Raw genomic sequence first — 21,643 nt, 5'->3', positions numbered from 1 at the left:
CCATAATTCTAAGGTTTTTACAGCAACAAAAAAAGCCGAAAAGTAAGTTGATAATTAGCTTGGTCGCTTAGAGCATTTATAGGTTTAATGGTTAATGTATTATTGGGTACCTACCATGCATGGTACGCATCGAGGTTGAGACATGAAATCTGACAAGTAGTTGTCAGCCAGAGTGGTGGTGAGTTGGTGGGCATCGCGCGTCGAATCCGTGGCGAGTGTGGGGTGGGAGCGCGCGGGTGGCGCCGAGGGTGACGGCGCGCGGCGGCACGACGGCGCAGCGTGCTCGGGGGTCGCCGCGTCCTGCCATTGGCCGCATGCACGTGGCCTGATCTCGCACCATGGCAACGCGCCCCGTCCCGCGCGCCCCGCTCGCTCCGCAATTAGATATCGCGCGCAAGCAGTCGCCTCTTCGCATTTCGCATTCACAGTCGCGCTGAAACGAAGCCGCGTCGCGACGTGCCGGACGTCTGCAGATCGCGCGCCGGTCGATACTCGCGAACCCATATTATTACGACGAACGTTCTCGTTATAATTACGGACAGTGCTCTGACCTAAGTGATTTTGATCTTTGTCGGTTTTTATAGGGTGACCTCAACTGTTGAAACGGCTCTTTTAAAATAATTAAGCTTCAATAATATAGCTCGCGCAACACAACGAGACTCGTCTCAGCAGACACTATTTGGGATTTAAATTTTAGTGTAAGTAATACATTTTTATTACCTCATTTAAGTAACTATTTTGAGTACCTAATAACAATAATATTTTTTGAATTAAAGGGTTCTGGCTAAGAATCAAAGCTTTTATCTTACCTAGTAGGACCGCGTTGTCTAACAAGAGGTAAATTTTCGACAGGCTGTTGTTAAAATCAAAATGACTACTAAAACCGAACACACGTACAACAAAAGTAAGAAACCATGTCGTAGCATGTAACTTGGCCATCCGTTTTAGTATTTGTTTTCCTTGAATTGAGTACTTATTTCCTTGACGTCATAATGTTATTGCGTTATTTACGAAAGCTTTTAAATACCTACGAGGAACGTCGGAATTGTGTTTGAATGTACGTACAAATTATACAGAATATGTTTAAAAATGAAGATATTAATTTACCAACTTGACATTAAGTGGACAGTCGCATGAGGTGCTACCTAACAATGTATGCGTCATACAAACAAACTGTAGGAAATGAAGAAACGCAGCAAGCGACTTCGCACAGACAAAGCTAATGTGTACAATGACGCCTCTGCGCTGCTATTTCACTGTAACCTTCGAAATGTTGCATGTCCTAACTGGCTTTTCATAGGTTCCGTATGTATATTAATATAGCGCGGAGCGCAGCCGACAGCGGCGCCCGGTGTTGCGCCGGCCGCTGTGCACAGCTGACTATGCGAGTGTCAGCGCTCAGCTGAATCTGACATTGCGCGCCGTATGGGCTGCGCCCGTAGTCACTGTCAACTGATTGTCACAGCTTTGTACACAGATATAGAAAATTTCACTATATAAATATTGTTGGTTACCTATACTAAGCATTGCCATCCTCGTTTTGTGTATTCTTCTAATATATAAAATTCCCGTGTCACGATGTTAGTTACCGTACTCCTCCGAAACGGCTTCACCTATTTTTACCAAATTTTATATGCATATTCAGTAGGTCTGAGAATCGACTAACATCTATTTTTCATACCCCTAAATGTTAAGGTTTGTTCACACTAAAAATATATATATTTTTTTTTTACGAAATTTTTTGTTTTTGGTTTTTTTTATAATGTGGCATTAAAAATACATACAGCTAGAAATAATTTATTAGGCAAAACAACATTTGCTGGGTCAGCTAGTTTTTGTACAAAAATAAAACCGGTCAAGTGCAAGTCGGACTCACGAAACTGAGGGTACAAATATCAAATAAATATCAATCCGGGCACCCCAATAGGGTGTATAAAAACGTGGGAAAAAATTGACCCTCTCAAATTTATGATCCTCGTCCATTTTTATTATTTATATTTGCTGTCGCGGTAACAGAAATGTTTGATCTGAGAATCAACACTGCTTAACTACCACGCTTCTTCAAATACAGCCTGCTAACAAACAGCGGTGTCTCGGTAAAGGGCATTTTTATCTTTAGCGTACGGAACTCTAAAATTGAATTCCTATTACATCTTGATCAAACTTCTCGTGGCTGGTGTTGTTTACTATCATTATTTTGATGCTACGAACATCTACAGGACGATAACGTAACGATAACGTCCTGCAGATGTAAGTGCAGATGGGTCGTCCATTTATCGGCAGAGTATAAACTCTGCCCAATATATGGCTCGAAAATCAAATGATTAGGGTGAGCTTTTTTATTTTAGATAGTGGGTACCTACTTTAGAACGTCACCAAAAGAATATTTAGAGCATTGCCATGATTCATTAATAAAATCAAGCAGTCATACAACTTCTTTGTCCTACAATACAGTATTCATCGGCCTAGCCTTTTCCCAGTGTTTTACAAGGAGCGACTGCTTATCTGACCTCCTCCAGCCAGTTGCCTGGGCAAAACGATATACCCCTTGTTTAGACTGGTTGTCTGACTCTTTCAAGCTTCTGACTACGTGTAACGACTGTCAGATGTAGGAATAACATCCGGGACCCACAATTTTACGTGCCTTCCGAAACTCGGAGGAATTCGTTATAATAAGGATGGTCAGATGGTCACCCATCTACGGACCAATCGCGTCAAGCGTAGCTTAAGCCGTGATCGATTCAATTATGCGGTTATAGCTTAGCCATGAGCCCCTCCTTCAATACAATATTGCTGTGTGTAATACACAATTGCTGAGGCAAAAAAATACTGGATGTATTTTGAGGATACTTGCAGTAATGTAGCCTCCATTTTATCCCGGCATTCCCATGGAAACTGGAACTATTGCGCGCTGTAAACTGACTGAACGACGAACTGAACAACAGCTAATGTTATATACATATAAGTCGATTTTTAGAGCAGGACTTCCGCTTTTAATTATTTAATCCTTGTCTTGTGAGGGTTTTAAAAACATTCAAATACCAAGCAGAAAGACACCCAATAAAAATCAAAAGGAATTTATTGAAATGACACTTTTTGAAGGATTACATTGGACAGCACCCAGTTTCGCCCAACCTTCACCGCATCTTAAGTGCTTTTGCTTTGAGAGAAGGAACGGCGCAGCAAACTCCCCAGAAGCACGCTGTCGTTCCGTTTACAAAATTATTATTATTATACATATAGAACAGTAACAAAATAAGGTTGGAGGTGCCGTGCCAAATAAAGAAATGTGTGAGGTCGCTGTATCTTCTTTTATAAATTGCGGCTTTGGTAATAGGAAGAGCGGCGGGGGGGGGGGAGGTTATAATTGGAATTATAAAAAATATGTAACCCGGAACGGAAGAACACTAAACTGTATTTTCGATTACTGAAGGATACAACAGCTTACTCATGTGTAGTTATCGGGACCCCGCCGCCAGGCCATCTCATGAGCTTGGACTCCGTTTCGGTCCGAAACTTCATAGTCTGGCAATAACGATAAATAGCGAGAGTAAACCTTTGCATCATTTTATCATGAACTGTTGCCTGCGCCTCCGCCCGCGTGTACTACAGTTTATACCACGCGGCGGTTCTGTTTCCGTGACAATGTCGGGATAAAATGAAGCCTACACTACTAACCTACTACTACCTTTTTGACGACCTCCGTGGTCGAGTGGCGTACGCACCGGTTTCAAGGTGTCGCTAGCTCTGAGGTCCCGGGTTCGATCCCCGGCCGGGACAATGTCAAATCACATTTCTACATTGTCTCGGGTCTGGGTGTTTGTGGTACCTTCGTTGTATCTGAATTCCATAGCACAAGTGCTTTGGCAACTTACCTTGGTTTCAGAACAATGTATGTGATGTTGTCCGCATTTATTTATTTACCTACACCCGGCCTTGTGTCGCGGTGGTTTCAAATCATATGCAAAATGACACCCAGACTCTGGACCCGTATTACCCGGTTAGAACCCTTTTTTCCAGTTAAAAAGTAGCTCATTATATGTCGTGTCTTAGGATCTAGACTACGTATGTGCCAAATTTAATTACAATCTGTTCGGACGGAGAATATTACGAGTATTATGAATTATCCTCACCCAAGTTACCATAAAAATTAATTTCGCGAAACTGCTCAGGATTATTTATTAATATTACGACCTGCGACCACCGTGCACCGTAAGGTCGGGCCTGCGGGTGGCAGGGTGCCCTCTACCCTGCCATCCGACCAGCTAACAGGCCAAGAAGGAGACGGACGTGTCGTCCTGCATGTCCGTTCTTACGAGGAATGAGGGGTTGGCTTTTAAACCAATCTTTCGAGAAGAAGTCCAACAGGACATAGGCCGGCCAGAGTCGCGCTGAGCATGCGCGAGCGATCTCGTGGCTCTGGCTCAGGCAGTCGATGGGGCCCGGGGTGTTTTTAGTCAGTGGGAGTCCGACATATCCCCTCGCCGTGCCCACGGCGGGAGTTGAAGTCATTAGAGGTTAACCCCGGACAAAAAAGGGTTTTTTAATATTATTAGATAGTCATTTTCAATTTTGACTTGTAAAATAAAAGTAAATAAATAAGTTACTAGCCAGACCAGCGTGGTTGATTACCAAGCATTTAGTCGTATGCTTTGATAAAATTATTGAAAACCCATTTAATTTTAATTTGGGGCATCTCTAACTATCATTTAGAACCAAAATATGCCGCGAATGACTAAGTCTACTAGACTAAAGCCAAGCCGATTGGACAGTAAGTAAAGCATGCCAAAGAAGAGCGCATTATCGCGGGAAATGCCCTATGCATACATATAATCATATGTAGATGTTTTTGTTTTGTTTATTTTAAATATTAAAATTTATTTTCAGTTCTTAGTATTAGCTTTGTCGAAAAATACAAAAACTTTTCGATGATGATGATGATGGTCCTATAGTGTTCTATTTTCATAGGCCCATGGAATGGAACAGCAGTTATTAAATTTTTACAATGCTTTTTAAGCATTAAGTTCCCATTAAACCCATTTTAAGTTCTAATCTCCACGCGCTCATCAGAAGGCTTATTGATAGACAGGAAGGCAGTAAAATTATCTTACAAGAAATTCTTATATCCTTATAAGTACGACAGAACCCAATAAAATATAATCTCTTTTAACGTCTTTTAAAATTACAATTTCTTTAAAATGTCCTTCTTCTTAAATATGTCAACCGGACTAAATACTGAGGAGGTTATATGGGACTCACTTCATGTCAAATAGCTATTGATGCTTGTCCTTGTTTATGTCACGGGGTAATAATTAGGTAGGTAATCTACTTTTATCAGCATTGTTCCAGCCTTCTGAAAATGGCTAAACGGTTATATTATTACACATTTATTATAATCGCAACAAAATCATATTCATGTTTTCAGAGCAACGATGATGTATTCGAGCTATTCGAATTCCAAACAGCGGTTTCATTTGATCAATTTATAGCTGATCTTATAATTATTCTTCTTATTATGTAATTTTAAAGGTAATACATATAACAACTAGCCTTCACGTGTCATATAATCTGAATTAATGTCATGAGAATAAATTTATGAAATTAACGACGAGGAGCTGCTTCGAAAGCATGTTTTTTGTGAGAGACCGTGCCTTGACCAGCTTTGTTGTTACATATTCCTAGGAAGTTTCGCCATTTCTCAACAGTCTGGCTAATAATATCGCTACGTTTTTGACGTACTCGGAACACCAACAGTCAAGAGAATTCACAGAATGTTTAAGGTTCACTCACTCTGACACATAGAGGAGCATTGTACGGTGTGGTCCGATGTGCCTCTTGAAGCCGTCAATTGGTGTACAAAGGAGTGCTATTGTGGTCGTGAGGCCCGCCGCCGCCGCCGGCCGAACACTCGGGCGCTCTTCCGTCGCGCGCTCCAGCACCGCTGGGCTGAGATACGCTAGCCGATTCACGACTTATCTGACTACACCTGGCAGCTGGGTAGTAGGGACTTCCAAATAACTACCTGTTGTGGTTATCGTTAAATTTGCAGAACGATGAAATGCGCTGCTGCTGTGGAGGTGCCTGCAACAGATACGGCTGGCGGCCGCGATTCGGCGCGTGATTCGCACTCATAGATTATGATTAATTGCGTATGCAATCAAGGGGTCACTAGATCGACGTTTGTTGATAAAGGGAACACTCGGAGGTTAAAGCGGACTCTACTCCACCTGGCGTGGCGTCCTTGCAGATGTTCTGCCCATTGAGCGCGGGCGGTCCCCGGACCTCGGAGACGCTCCGCAACAGCGGGCCCGCCGCGGGCCGGAGGCTGACAGGCGCATCGTTAACTTTCGCAAGGAGGAAGAACGCGTCGACCTTGTCCGTCCTTGCGGTGCGATAACGCGGGTTCGGGGTCTCGTGGAAACGTGACGCTTTAGGCCGCGACCCCGCTATCGCGCCCTTTTAACCGTGTGTCGCATCGCCGCCGCATCACTCGGCTCGCAAGCTCCTCGCGCGTATCACGCACCGGCCGTACCGTACCGTGCGTTCAAATAAATAACAAAAAAATATTTTGTAACGAGACGACGCGCGACGTTCATATCGGTCCCGCGACGGAACCACCACAAGAATCGTGCGAGGTGAGCGGAGGATCGAGATACTCGTCTCCGGCTCGCGCTGAGCTCGTCCAGGTTAATACAGAAGCCGTGTCTGGTTGCAGATCGCGACGCGACACACTGAGCTGCAGCCATGCCGAGTGCCGTGACCAACGGAGCCCGCGGCGCAGAGGACGACATCGTGCTGACGGGTCTCTCCGGCCGCCTGCCCGAGTCCAACACTATCGAGGAGTTTGCGCAGCAGCTGTTCGATGGCGTGGACCTGGTCACCGCGGACGACAGGCGGTGGACGCCAGGTGAGCTTTAACATTCAATTGGCTTTAAGTTGTGAGTACACTTCATATTCCATCAATAAAAATAACCCAAATCGAAAATAAATCGTTTTGAACTACAAGCGAATAATAGAATATAATAGTTACTCGTTTTTATATAATTATATTCATTATATTTTACCTCAACAGTAATATTAGTATCTACAGAATAAACGTGTCTCTGTGTTCAATAACACGTAAACACTATTTGTGTGTATAATGTTAAACGGGTGAATATATTTCAAAGCGGTTTCTTTTATTCGAAACAGGGTTTTCTGGCAATGGTTGGTGGTGGCAGAACATGTATAAATCACCATTTATACATGTTCTGCCAAAATCAATCCAGTCATGTCAAGATCATCAAGCATTTTTCTAAGAATCAGCCAATCAAACCAAAACAGATATCGTTTCAAAACACAAATTAGTTTGGCCGCTATGTGTGTGATTGAAATATTTGATTTAGTAGGTATGAAGTTCCTTTAATACCACACTTGATCGAGACGAATCTGTTAATGTATTATTTATAATTGTAAAACATACCTGATACCTGGTTTAGCTGTTATATCCAAACTAATATTATAAATGCGAAAGTAACTCTGTCTATCTGTCTGTCTGTCTGTTACGCTTTCACGTCTAAGCCACTGAACTGATTTTAATGAAATTTGGTACAGAGAGAGACCGAGTTGACCTTGAGAAAGAACATAGGAAAGTTTTTATCCCGGACTTTTGAAGAGTTCTCTTAGAAACGCGATATAACCGACATCGACGCGGGTGAAGCCGCGGGCGAAAAGCTAGTGTGACATAAAACCGTGTAGTTTTTGGGCTTCGCCGTCATTAGAAAAAATAGAAATAGAAAATAAGTTAAAAGCAGGTAGAGAAATATTGAGGTGGGAGAAGTTACATTCGACATGCCCGTGCCACGCCTGCTCCACAGAGCACCACAGAGAGGTCACGTTACAATCACTCGAAGACAATATAGATGCCAAATGTTCATGTTTGAGAAACTATCTAAATATGTTTTTTATTCAAACTCATTAGTACAGAGTTGCCACTGATAATCAATTCCACGCAATGTCATGGGCTGGCGCATGCGCCGCGGATTCCGCGGGCATGCATTCGTCAGCCACCCCAGACTAAATCAGCGCACACACATGCCACCTATGACCTACCTGACCTTTTCATCACGCACTGATCAAACTTTATCTGGTTCATGTTGACTTTTATTAAATTAATGTTTATATTATTTTATTATTGGAAGACTTTAGACACCTACAAAACATAATTTGAAAAAAAAATGCTCATAATATTTTATATCGAATAATTATATTGATTTTATTCATAGATATTATGATGTCGGTGGCTATTTGTGTTCCTTACCTGGAATACCTGGTACTCTGTTATAGGTAACTACTTGATTCGTTGAGCAGTATTCAGGAAAGTAGAATTTTCACTGTTCCCTTAACATTAAGTAGTTAGTACTCATTAATGAGTACCTAATGTAATGTAATGTACTGTGTTAAATATTGTAATTTTTCCGTAACATCATATTGATCATTAATTATCATTGTTTTCATTTCATCTGGCACCTTTTATACCCGGTGAAATCCTCCTGGAATTTCTCCGCCCTGGGGGAGGCGGAGAGGTGTGCCGGAATCTTACCAGCTTAAACTTCCGGAGTGCTTGACCCTTCCCTTGTACCTGAGCTCACGGGAACGCGATGCAAACTACCGCGATCTCAGGCTTCATCTGGAAGCCACCCCAACATAGTTTGGAAAAAGGCTAGGCCGATGATGATTATATGACTTGTTGCCGACATGTGAGTTTCGTTAGAATGTAAATTATGTTCATTAAAGTTTTTCTTAAATGAACCCAGATACTTCTCATCATTCATAGTGATGTGATCAAATGCTTCTACAAAAATATTTTGCTTCTCTAGGAAATTAGCGAAAAGGATTATGAATTTGCTTTCAAATGTTTTAATTTGCGAGTAATTACCTAGAATTATTAGGATACTACCTAGATAAAACCAAATTTAAGTCAAACTTCAATAAAGGCATAAAAACTCAAGAATGAGGTCTCAAAACATCGAGAGAACCAGTGATAGCAATAGATAGGTATATCGGACGGTTACTGCGCTCCCCTTCGACGGCATCGGCCTGCAACTGTGTGTCTCTGGCGCATGCTCTGCGCGGCTCCGGCAGTCGGACTACTCGACGCTCCGTCGTGGCTTCACCTGAGTTCAGTCTAGGCAGATCCAAACAACTCGTCCGACAATGAGAGACATGCGAAGCAGTTCTACTACAACAAGTACGCAACGCGACACCGAGAGTAGTCGAGATCAGATCCCTTTGTTTGTAGCAGTGAGCCGCGAAGTCCGCTGAGCCACAAATGCGCGAGTTGCGTGTGCGCCGCTCCACCAATCAGTGAGGTTATCTCAATGATCGCCTGACTCACTCGCTTTGCCGTCTTTTGCAACAAACGATAACGGTCTCGTATCTCTCATCGGCTCATCAGCGATGGGAGATAGATCTCTACTCAAATCTTTAACGACTTATATTGCTGATGTATTTCTTAACAACCGTCATGATGGCTTGCCTTGTTACAAGAGCAGTGCTTATTGGAAGCCAGTACGTTTGAATGTCATAATAACTAACTACCAAGAAAATAATATGCAGCGCTACATAAAGTAAAACCGTCGGTGCCTAAATAGATCTTTGTCATATTAGATAATAAAAACAAGTTACGGTGAACGAAATTAAACCTTCACCTTCAGATCAGAATAACATTGGATATGTCGCACTTCGCAGTGGTTTGTTGGTCCTGTACACAATACAAAGTGGACGATCGCCCACGTATTGGCACGGTTAACCAATTGGTTAGTGAATGAATAGCTAGTGTCAACGGCACTCGGCCGCCATTGTGCGGCGCGAGGCTTTCACCGTTAGCCGAGCGGCGCGGCGGCGGAGCGCGCGCGGCCGGGGCGGCGTGCGCGCCGAGTCTGGCAGCCGCAGAGTGCGCGGCGTCGCGCCCGCCGGCTGCAGGCGCCCCGCGCCGCCCGCGCCCGGTGGCGTGATGCCACTACGTCACAGCTCTCCGCGCCACTACATTGTACTCTTTCACCACGTGACCACGCCACCTATCTATCTCCCACAATAACGACGCCACTCGTCAAACTTGTCATACATTATGTCATCGTAGTTAGCAGGAAAATAGTCAATATTGATATATTGGAAACATTTCCGTTTGCCAAATGACGTTACAGCAAAGTGTTTAGATAGCGTATTGATAAACAAACCCGTTCTCCAAAATTGATGACTTCATATTTACTCGCTTACGCACACGTACAGGTTCTTTATGCAAGTTAAATGCAAATGATATGATAAATGGCAGTCACAGTAGGATAACTTCATGCACTGCATGATGTGGTAACTACGAGGAGGTCTTTTAGCTGAATGTTTTTTTTTTTTACACAGATACGGCTACTTAAATATCGTTTTTTTACGCAGTTCGGAATATACATAGTTTGAAGTGTCGTCGCCGCGAGGAGTAGTAAAGGTTTAAAACTATTCGCGATGATAAGCTCTCGTGGGGCCGAACAAACTCTGTAGTGCTGCGCCGGGTCAGAAACCGTATTGGCATAACAAACATTAGGAAACAAAGAACTAAACTTTATTTTGCCAAAATGTCAATAGCTTTGTGAGAAATTAAATTAAGTCATTGTTATTCGTCCTAACCAGTATGAAAAATAAAAAAAAGTCTAATTAGGTATCGTATCACAAAATTAATAAACTCATGTTATTTTGTTTATGACAATATAACGCTTTTGTTCAGGACTGCACGGATTGCCGGAACGCAATGGAAAGCTTAAAGATCTGGCCCATTTTGACGCGACATTCTTCGGCGTGCACGCGAAGCAGGCGCACCTCATGGACCCGCAATTGCGGCTGCTGCTGGAGCTAACGCACGAAACCATCGTGGATGCCGGCATCAACCCCAGCGAGCTGCGCGGCACGCGCACCGGCGTCTACGTGGGCGTCTCCAACTCCGAGACCGAGGAGATGTGGACCACGGACCCCGACAAGATCAACGGCTACGCCCTCACTGGCTGCTGCCGTGCCATGTTCCCGAACCGCATCTCTTACACGTTCGACTTCAAGGGGCCTTCGTTCGCCGTAGACACTGCTTGCTCCAGCTCCATGTTCGCGCTGGCCCAGGCGGCCGCCGCCATTCGCTCCGGGCACTGCGACGCCGCCGTGGTCGCCGGCTGCAATCTGTGCCTGAAACCCGCCAACTCGCTGAACTTCCACCGGCTGAGCATGCTGTCGCCTGAGGGCCGGTGCGCGGCGTTCGACGCCAGCGGGCGCGGCTACGTGCGCTCGGAAGCGGCCGTGGCGGTGCTGCTGCAGCGGCGCGGCGCCGCGCGGCGCGTGTACGCCACCCTGCGCGGCGCGCGCATCAACACCGACGGCGCCAAGGATCAGGGCATCACCTTCCCCTCCGGCGATATGCAGCGTCGCCTTGCCGAGGAAACTTTCGCTGAAGCCAAGTTGCGCCCCAGTGATGTGGTCTACGTTGAAGCTCACGGGACGGGAACTAAGGTAATTAGACCTTTGATGTAATAAATAATTATTATTAATAATTATTATAAACATTGTTACTATCCAATACGGAAGTAAGAATTACTATTTTTAATTTTTTATCATTTCTTACAGTTATCTGGTCGTTTCATGAACTTAAACTGTAATCAGTGTTAGGGTTTGTCTCCAAACATAGACAATACGGTACCTACAGTGTTACAAACAGGTCATTAAAGTGAAGGGTTGGGCTCTGTCCGACAGGTGGGAGACCCGCAAGAGGTGAATGCTATCGCCGAGTTCTTCTGCAAGGGCCGCAAGACGCCGCTGCTGCTGGGCTCCGTCAAGTCTAACATGGGTCACTCCGAGCCCGCGTCCGGGCTCTGTTCGATCGCTAAAATGGTAGTGGCAATGGAGCACGGCGTCATCCCCGGCAACCTACACTACAAGAGTCCCAACCCAGATATCCCTGCACTCAGTGATGGAAGAATCAAGGTATGATCTATTAATTTATTGTAAAAGCGACCATAATTCGTAATTATTAGTATAATGTGCAAATTAAAGTTGAGGAATATTAGTCAAAGTGTGGTCGACGCGCAGGTCGTGGACCGCAACACTCCATGGGAGGGTGGCCTGGTGGCGGTGAACTCGTTTGGGTTCGGTGGCGCCAACGCGCACGTGATCTTCGAGTCGGAGGCTGGCGGCGGGGCGAAGCGCGCGCGCGCGGCGTACGCGGCGCCGCGCGTGGTGCTGGGCTCGGGCCGCACGGAGGAGGCGGCGCGCGCGCTCACGACGCTGGCGGCGCAGCACCGCGACGACGCGGGCCTGCACGCGCTGCTGGACGCCGTGCACCGCTACAACATCCCCGGCCACTCGCACCGCGCCTTCGCCGTGCTCACCGACACGCCCATGGAAGAGTGCGCCGTAAGTCCCGATGAAATTCACTACCAGTTCTTTTTGGCATGCGTGTCAGTGTGAGCGTAACGATATTGTCGCTGGCAGGAGGTGGAGAGCGGCGAGCCGCGGCCCGTGTGGTTCGTGTTCTCAGGCATGGGCTCGCAGTGGCCGGGCATGGCTAAGACTCTGATGCAACTGCCAGCGTTCGCGGCGAGCGTGAACCGCTCGGCGGCGGCGTTGCGCCCGCACAACATCGACCTCATCAACATCATCACGGATGCGCCGGCCGCAGCCTTCGATGACGTCATCAACTCCTTTGTCTCTATTGCGGCAGTGCAAGTGGCACTCGTTGACGTGTTGCGCACGCTTGACATCCGTCCCGACGGCATCGTTGGACACTCAGTTGGTGAAATTGGTAAGTAACGATCTTTAGCGCTGTGTGCGGTTAAATATTATATCCTTTCGAGATAAATTATAACATAAGCTAAACGCAGGTTGCGCGTACGCGGATGAGACGCTAACGGCCGAGCAAGCCGTGCTGGCGGCGTACTGGCGAGGCCGCAGCATCGTGGACGCCAAGCTGGCGCCCGGAGCTATGGCCGCCGTGGGGCTGTCGTGGGAGCAGTGCGAGGCGCGCTGTCCCCCCGATGTCGTGCCCGCCTGCCACAACGCGCAGGACAGCGTCACGGTGAGCCAACTCGCGTGTGTGACACAACTGGTATGCATTTATGTAAATAAGTACCATCTAAAAATCTTGCTCTCGCTTATAGATCTCAGGTCCTGTTGATTCTTTGGAGAAGTTCGTCGCTACTCTGACGGCAGAGGGGACATTCGCGCGACGCGTGAACAGCTCAGGTGTAGCCTTCCATAGCAAGTACATTGCAGCAGCCGCGCCGCTGCTGCGCCGGAGCCTGGAGCGCGTCATCCCCGATCCCAAGCCGCGCACGAAGCGCTGGGTGTCGTCCTCGCTGCCCCGCGACAAGTGGGACTCGGACCTAGGTGAGTACTCGGCCGTGTGCCTGCGCCGCAGTGCCGACAGTGTCCGGAGTAGTAACGGTCTCGCCCCGCAGCCAAGCTGAGCGACGCGAACTACCACGTGAACAACCTGCTGTCGCCCGTGCGGTTCGCGGACGCCGTGCGCGAGGTGCCGGCGCGCGCGCTGGTGGTGGAGGTGGCGCCGCACGCGCTGCTGCAGGCCGTGCTGAAGCGCGCGCTGCCCGCGCCCGCCGCGCACGTGGCGCTGGTGCGGCGCGACGGCGACGCGCTGGCGCACCTGCTGGCGGCGGCCGGCCGCCTGTTCGTGGCGGGCGCGCAGCCGCAGGTGGGGCGCCTGTACCCGCCCGTGCCCATGCCGGTCCCGCGCGGCACGCCGGGGCTGGCCTCGCACGTGCGCTGGGACCACTCGCTCGAGTGGAGCGTGGCGCACTTCGGCTCGGCCTCGCGCTCCGGTGAGAACGTCATCGAGTACGACGTGTCGCGCAACGACGACTCCTTCATCACCGGCCACAACATAGACGGCCGCGTACTCTTCCCCGCCACCGGATACCTGGTAAGTTTCTGCTCTCCCTACTTCAACATAACTATAAACCAATTTTACTACTTCGCACATGGAAATAACATACATTCAGGAAGCAGTTGTTTGTAAGGAAAAAAAAACCAAAGAACTTTCGAACTTAATAGGCCGATTAAACTTGTATCTTGTACCTATACTATTATCTCAGTATGACAGCTATTTTCTGAGGCAAATGTTTTTGAGTGTGCTCTAAGCAATTGTGTCATAAAGATGTAAAACGGCTCTAATGGACCAAAATTTTGGTGTTGCATCAACAATTGGTAATAAAATACCAGATGGCATAATAAAATGCCGTTAATAAAGTTTAAATATTCTTGATTCTCTTTACAGACACTTGTTTGGAGAACTATGGCTAAACTGCACAACCGAAAGCCCGAGGAGACCCCGATAGTGATGGAGAACATTCAGTTCAGACGAGCGACCATCGTGTCGCGCGACACACCGGTGCGCTTCCTCATCAACGTGCTGGACGGGACGGGTGAGTTCGATGTGTGCGAGGGTGGTGCCGTGGTCGTCACAGGACACGTGCGGCTGGCCGAGGACCCCGCGGCCGAGCGCCTGCGCGACCTGGACGACTCGCGCCCCAAGCAGGAGGAGGGCCTGTTGCCACTCAACACCGACGACATCTACAAGGAGCTGCGCCTGCGCGGCTACAACTACAGCGGCATCTTCCGGGGCATCCGCGCGTCCGACCCGCGCGGCACCGTCGGGGAACTCGCTTGGGACGACAACTGGATATCTTTCATGGACACCATGCTGCAGTTCGGCATCATCGGCGTGGACACGCGGGAGCTGTACCTGCCCACGCGGCTGCAGCGCGCGCTCATCGACCCGGCGGCGCAGCTGGCGGCCGTGGCGGCGCTGCAGGAGGGCGGCTGCGTGCCCGTACGCATGCATCGCGACATCGACGTCATCGCCGCCGGCGGCATCGAGTTCCGCGGCGTCAAGACCAGTTTGGCGCCGCGACGCGCCAACCCGCAAGCGGCCCCCAAGCTAGAGAAGTACGTGTTTCTGCCCTACGACAATGCCAGCGTTGCCACCGAGGACACTTCGCGGTCCAAGCGCGATGCACTCACCGTCAGCTTGCAACTAGTGCTCGAGAACGCGGGCGCCTTAAAGCTCAAGATGGCAGAAGCGGCCCTCGACCGCCCGGCCGAAGCGTTGCTCACCCCGATGGCTATGCAGATCTTAGAAGCCGAGCCTCAGGTGCGAGTGGACGCGACGCTCGCCGCCGGGCCCTCACACGCCGCGTACTCCGCAACCGTTAAGGACCTCGGTGTGAAGGTAACGCCGAAGGACGGACAGGCGGCGGCCATCGAATCCGACTGCCACCTCGTGCTGGCCGCCGATGTGCTGTCCCGCCACGGGGCGGCCGCTCTGGGCAACCTGGCCGCCTCGCTGGGCGACAGCGGTATGATGCTGCTAGAGGAGCCGCAGAAAGCCCTGGACGAGCGAGCCGCGCGCGACTGCATCGAGCGCGCCGGGCTGGCGCTGGTGTCGCGCCAGGTGGCCGCCAGCTGCGAGTACGTGCTGCTGCGCCGCAAGGCCGCGCTGCCCGCGCGACACACCGTCGTGGAGGTGGCGGACGACGGCGCCTACCGCTGGGTGGACACGCTGCGCGAGGCGCTGGCGCAGGCCGAGGCCGAGGACATGCGCGTGTACTGCGTGGCGCGCGCGCCCTCCAGCGGCGTGCTGGGCCTGGTCACGTGCCTTCGCGGCGAGGCAGGCGGCCGCGCGCTGCGCTGCTACTACCTGCCCAACGCGCGCGAGCCCTTCGCGCCCGACGCGAAGCCGTATGCGGAGCAGGTGCAGCGCGACCTGGCCATGAACGTGCTGCGCGCCGGCGTGTGGGGCTGCTACCGGCACCTGCCGCTGGCCGACGCGGCCGAGGCGCAGCTGCAAGTAGAGCACGCCTACGTGAACACCATGACGCGAGGCGACCTGTCTTCGTTGCGCTGGATCGAGAGCCCGCTGCGGTTCGCGCACGAGCAGCCGCTGCCGCCGCGCACTGACTTGTGTCGCGTGTACTGCGCTCCGCTGAACTTCCGTGACATCATGCTGGCCACCGGCAAGCTGCCACCGGACGCGTTGCCAGGCAACCTCGCCGGACAGGTACTTCACCAAAACTACTTATTTGTGCATAATAATTTGAATTTCATATTATGCGTGTCTGGTTTAATGTTTCTGTTACTCCTTAAAATCCGAAATATTTATTTTTTCTCTTATCTAACATTTTGAATTATTTTCTTAAAATAATTTCACTCATACATTTAGATTTCACATGGGTTCGTTTTATAATTTTGGCTAAAATCAAAATCGTTTTAGTTTTATTAACTTGTCGTTATGGTAATTCAGTTACTTGCCAGTTAAACAAGACACTAATTTAAAGCTTCCTTATATTTGTCTATCTATAGTCAGTATATGATATGATGATTGTGGTTCAGGAGTGCATTCTGGGATTGGAGTTCAGCGGGCGGTCTTCTAACGGCAAGCGCGTGATGGGCATGGTGGCGGCCTGCGGGCTCGCCAGCTCCGTGCTGGCCGACAAGGGCTTCCTGTGGGAGGTGCCGGCCAAGTGGTCGCTGGAGGAGGCGGCCACGGTGCCGGTGGCCTACGCGACGGCGTACTACGCGCTGAGCGTGCGCGGCCGCATGCGGCGCGGCGAGGCCGTGCTCGTGCACGCGGGCACGGGCGGCGTGGGGCAGGCCGCCATCAGCATCGCGCTGCACGCCGGCTGCACCGTGTACACTACCGTGGGCACGCCCGACAAGCGCGCCTTCCTGCGCGAGCGCTTCCCCGCGCTGCCGCCCGAGAACATCGGCAACTCGCGCGACACCTCCTTTGAGCAGATGATCAAGCGGCGCACGCGCGGCCGCGGCGTCGACCTCGTGCTCAACTCGCTGGCCGCCGACAAGCTGCACGCGTCCGTGCGCTGCTTGGCCGAGGGCGGCCGTTTCTTGGAGATCGGCAAACTGGACCTGTCCAACGACACCGCACTGGTAAGCCCTCGACCCTAGACCCGTCCACGCTCTTGCGAATCCACGTCGCTGACCGTCTGCTGCGTCCGCAGGGCATGGCATTCTTCCTCAAGAACACCACGTTCCACGGCATCCTGCTCGACGCCCTGTTCGACGCGGGCGAGGAGGACAGCGAGAAGGCGGCCGTAGTCCGCTGCGTGACCGAGGGCATGGCGGCCGGCGCCGTGCGCCCGCTGCCCGCCACCGTGTTTTCCGACCACCAGCTAGAACAGGCCTTCAGGTACTCATTACTTCATCACTCAACTAACTATTCTGTTGCTAATACATCCAATTATCATGCATTCCTCTAAAAACATGCATATTAATTATGCAGGAAGCACTGCTAGGCGAACATTTGCAACACTGATTTTGATGATTGTATCGTAACACGACAGCCATAAGACATGTTACCAACACTTTTGTCACTTCATCATATTGTTTTAGTAACTTCTTCAATTCAGAAAGAAGGCATTTCTTACAAGTTTTCAATGCGTCCACAAGAAGTGACTACCGTATATAATATTAATTCAATTTTTTCGAACTTGTCAATTGGCTTTATAGCCGCATATTAATAAGCATACATTTTCGATGAGAGTTTTTATTTGAAAAGCTTTGAGTGAGTTTTGGTTGGTTCCAGGTACATGGCGACCGGAAAGCACATCGGTAAGGTGGTACTGCGAGTGCGCGAGGAGGAGGCGAGCGGCGCGAGACCCGCGGCCAAGCTGGTGTCGGCCATCCCGCGGACCTACATGCACCCCGCCAAGAGCTACGTGCTGGTGGGCGGCATGGGCGGCTTCGGCCTGGAGCTGGCGCAGTGGATGGTGAAGCGCGGGGCCACGCGCCTCGTCATCAACTCGCGCAGCGGCGTGCGCACGGGCTACCAGGCGTGGTGCGTGCGGCGCTGGCGCGAGCTGGGCGTGCGCGTGGCCGTGTCCACGCAGGACGCCACCAGCGCCGCGGGCGCGCGCGCGCTGCTGCGCGAGGCCGCCGCGCTGGGGCCCGTGGGCGGCGTCTTCAACCTGGCCGCCGTGCTGCGGGACGCCTTCCTCGACAAGCAGACGCCCGCCGACTTCCAGGCCGTGGCTAAGCCGAAGATAGACGGTGGGCACGACACGAGCGCTCGTACACTATAAATCACAGTTACAGATAAACTAACAGTATTTTTCGACATTCGCAGCCACTAAGATGTTGGATACGGCTACGCGTGAGCTGGCGCCAGAACTGGACTACTTCGTTGTGTTCTCGTCCGTGTCTTGCGGGCGCGGCAACCCCGGCCAGAGCAACTACGGACTCGCAAACTCCGCCATGGAGCGCATAGTGGAGCAGCGCCAGGCGGACGGACTGCCGGGCCTGGCCGTGCAGTGGGGCGCCATCGGTGAGTGACCGGCCTCGTGCGCCGCGCCGCCCGCTCGTCCTGCTCCGCCATTCACGAGTGTTGTGTGTTCACAGGCGAGGTGGGCCTCATCGTGGAGACGATGGGCGGCGACGAGACCGTAGTGGGCGGCACCATGCCGCAGCGCATCGCGTCCTGCATGGAGGCGCTGGGAACGCTGCTGGCGCTGCCGCACGCCGTGGGCGCGTCCATGGTGCTGGCCGACAAGCGCCGCACCGCCGCCGCCCCGCAGCAAGACCTGCTGCACGCTGTGGCCAACATCCTCGGTGAGCCCGTCGCCCGCACGCTGCGCCTGATCGATATTCCTCACTAGTCAAGGCCTCTGACCGCTCGGGTCTCGCTTGCAGGTATCAAGGACCCCAGCAAGGTTTCGGACTCGGCCAATCTCGCCGAGCTGGGCATGGACTCCTTGATGGGCGCTGAGATCAAGCAGACGCTGGAGCGAGGCTACGACGTGGTGCTAGGCGTGCAGGAGATCCGCGCGCTGACGTTCGCGCGGCTGCGAGCCATGGCGGGCGGCGACGAGGCGGCGGGCGGCGAGGCGGGCGCGGACTCCGCCGAGCCCGCCGCGCAGCCCGCCACCGACCAGGTGCAGTTCGCGGCTCTGGGCGAGCTCATGCCCAAGCAGGTGCTCGTCAAGTTGCCCAGCGCTGCTCCTGCCACTTCCGACTTAAAGCCCGTGTTCATGGTGAGTCGCGCGGACACTTACATGTTCGTCTCCTGTCCCTTTTAGTTTGAAAAATAGAGAAATTCAAAGATTATAATGATAAATTGTAAACATAGATCGGCCCTGTGACAGCTGTCAACGAAATCTTCTTTCTTTTTTAATGTATAAAATTCCCGTGCCACGATATTAGTTACCGTACTTCTCCGAAACGGCTTAACCGATTTTTACCAAATTTATATGAGTATTCAGTAGGTCTGAGAAACGACTAACATCTATTTTTCATACCCTTAGTGATAAGGGTTGTTCACTCTTAAAAAAAATATCATATTTTTTGGACGAATTTGTTTCTTATTTTTTTTTTTATAATATAGCATTAAAAATACATACAACTAGAAAAAAATATATTCGGCAAAACGACGTTTGGTGGGTCAGCTAGTTACTTATAAGTTGAAATATGCCATGCATTATAGGTTATTAGGTGAAAGCAAAGGAATAATATTTTGATTGCCTACGGGGACTTGGCTCTTATTTTACATTTATGTTTTTGATGGGGCTTAATCATTAAAAACATCGCTATGATAATATAATTAGAAGTCAGCCGCAGTCGGGTGGACTTAGCAACCCTATTGAAAAGTGTGACGTGTGGTGGCAGGTGCACCCCATCGAGGGCGTGGTGGACCTGCTGCGCGGCGTGGCGCGGGCCGTGCGCGCGCCCGTGTTCGGGCTGCAGTGCACGGCGGGCGCGCCGCTGCAGGACATGGCGGCGCTGGCCGCGCACTACGTGGCGCACGTGCGCGCGCTGCAGCCGCAGCCGCCCTACACGCTGCTGGGCTACTCCTTCGGCGCCGGCGTCGCCTTCGAGATGGCGCTGCAGCTCGAGAAGGTACCTCGTCCTGTCTGCTCTGCTGTGTTCACATCGTCCACGAGATCAGTGACTGACCTTGGCTCCGATCGTTCGCAGGCGGGCTGCGAGACCCGGCTGGTGCTGGTAGACGGGTCCCCGGCGTACGTCGCGACGCACACGACGCGTGGCAAGCAGAAACGCGCCACTCGCTCTGCGCAAACTGATGAAGCTGACGCGCTCGCTTACTTCATACAACTGTTCAAGGACGTCGATGCTGTCAAGGTAAATCGGTAGCCCCTTTATTTCGTTTACTGGATGGGAAGCTAAAGACCTATACCGACCCACGGCTCGGTTAGCGGGCGAATATGTAGGACTAGCCCCGTAACATAAGTGGGCGAGTGGTGGGTAACGCTGTGTGTGCGGCACAGGTGTCGGCGGAGCTGGAGCGGCTGCCGAGCTGGGAGGCGCGCGTGGCCCGCACCACTGCGCTGGTGGGGACGGCGGCGGGCCCGCACGGCGCCGACGCGCTGGCCGCCGCCGCCGCCTCCTTCTACCGCAAGCTGGTGGTGGCCGACACGTACAAGCCGGCCGGCCGCCTGCGCGCGCCCGTCACGCTGTTCACGGCGCGCGACAACTACGTGACGCTGGGCGAGGACTACGGGCTGCGCGAGGTGTGCGACGGGCCACTGGCCACGCAGCAGCTGGCCGGCACGCACCGCACCATCCTGGCGGGCGACGCGGCCACCTCCATCGCGGCGCACCTGAGCTCGCTGCTGGCGCACTAGCCCGCGGCCGCCGGCGCGCCCGGCCCGGCGCCGGCCGCCGGCCCGGCCGCCGGTCCGGCCTCCGCGCCGGCCGCGCCCGCCGCTGGCGCCCGTCGTCGGCGCCGTCGCCGCCGGCCCCGGCGTTAGACAGTAGTTCTACTGGACGGTCGTGAGCTCGCTCGCGGTGGCGGGCCCTCTCTATTTATTTCTGCGGGGTAGAGTACGATTAGTGCGACGAGTATAATTGTGTATATAGCTATAACATGATACTCTATTTATTGTACGTATGTTAGTATTGTCGAGCCCGGCTCGCAGTTTGTGATACATTACATTCCGTCGTGCGGCTGAGCACGCGCCGTACATACACGTATGTACGTGAGGTTAGTTGGTAGTATACTGTTACATGAAGCATGTAATCCTGACTATAAGTTAGTTGTAGTATGGGGCGCTCACGCTTCTCCAGGACAACTATGGACGCTTTGGAAATGAACCATTTGACATTTTTATATAATCTGGTTATTATAATAAGTTATTTAGTAGTAATTATATAGACGGGCACACAGCGTGATTGCCACTTTTTATAATCAAAGACAAAGGTGTGGAGTTCGTGAGCCGTACACTGTAGTACGGGCGCGGAGCACAAGTAGTAAGTGTGCGGGCGGAGCGCCGCCTGTAGCGGTAGGGAGATAGCTAGTACCAGTGTATGGTTGTCGCGGTATTTATTTTGTTATTGTAAGGAGCCTGCGCCCTGTGATTAAAAGTGCATTATTTTTTACGATCTGTGTTTTATTGCCTACAAACCCTGACCGCTCCCTCTAAAACGATTACGAAGGGGCCACTGGAATTATGTTTTTAGCAACTTTTATTACTTCTACAAGATAATAGAGGATTGAAATTTCGTGAAAATAAAAACAGTAACCATAATAAATATAATTACCTATTTCCTTATTATTAACCTATTTCATACCATTGCATACTTAATTACATTTAGT

At 50.9% G+C, this 21,643-nt stretch overlaps 1 protein-coding gene across 4 annotated transcripts; it reads left to right on the top strand.

Annotated features, from left to right (window-relative positions):
• The first annotated feature begins 387 nt into the window (after nucleotides 1-387).
• On the top strand, nucleotides 388-20,698 carry LOC113498344 (fatty acid synthase). 4 transcript variants are annotated; one of them, XM_026878364.1, is made up of 20 exons: nucleotides 388-698; nucleotides 6,716-6,907; nucleotides 10,754-11,520; nucleotides 11,761-11,991; nucleotides 12,097-12,420; nucleotides 12,499-12,808; nucleotides 12,888-13,081; nucleotides 13,164-13,392; nucleotides 13,464-13,601; nucleotides 13,701-13,942; nucleotides 14,297-16,078; nucleotides 16,411-16,965; nucleotides 17,037-17,224; nucleotides 17,621-18,084; nucleotides 18,161-18,358; nucleotides 18,433-18,642; nucleotides 18,724-19,064; nucleotides 19,696-19,926; nucleotides 20,005-20,169; nucleotides 20,316-20,698. In XM_026878364.1, the coding sequence occupies exons 2-20, from the start codon at nucleotides 6,745-6,747 to the stop codon at nucleotides 20,670-20,672; spliced, it is 7,089 nt and encodes a 2,362-aa protein (XP_026734165.1). In that variant the 5' UTR covers nucleotides 388-698; nucleotides 6,716-6,744; the 3' UTR covers nucleotides 20,673-20,698. The 4 variants fall into 4 exon arrangements, with proteins under 4 accessions (XP_026734165.1, XP_026734139.1, XP_026734147.1 ...); XM_026878338.1 differs by having other exon boundaries at nucleotides 13,464-13,942; nucleotides 20,316-20,672; XM_026878346.1 differs by lacking the exon at nucleotides 388-698 and adding an exon at nucleotides 5,588-6,635 and having other exon boundaries at nucleotides 13,464-13,942; nucleotides 20,316-20,672.
• The last annotated feature ends 945 nt before the right edge of the window (nucleotides 20,699-21,643 follow it).

The sequence above is a fragment of the Trichoplusia ni genome, chromosome 1 (genome assembly GCF_003590095.1).
Source record: "Trichoplusia ni isolate ovarian cell line Hi5 chromosome 1, tn1, whole genome shotgun sequence".
NCBI lineage: Eukaryota > Metazoa > Arthropoda > Insecta > Lepidoptera > Noctuidae > Trichoplusia > Trichoplusia ni.
The sequence above is the reverse complement of the archived record's forward strand: the minus strand, read 5'-3'. Positions and strand labels throughout refer to the sequence as shown.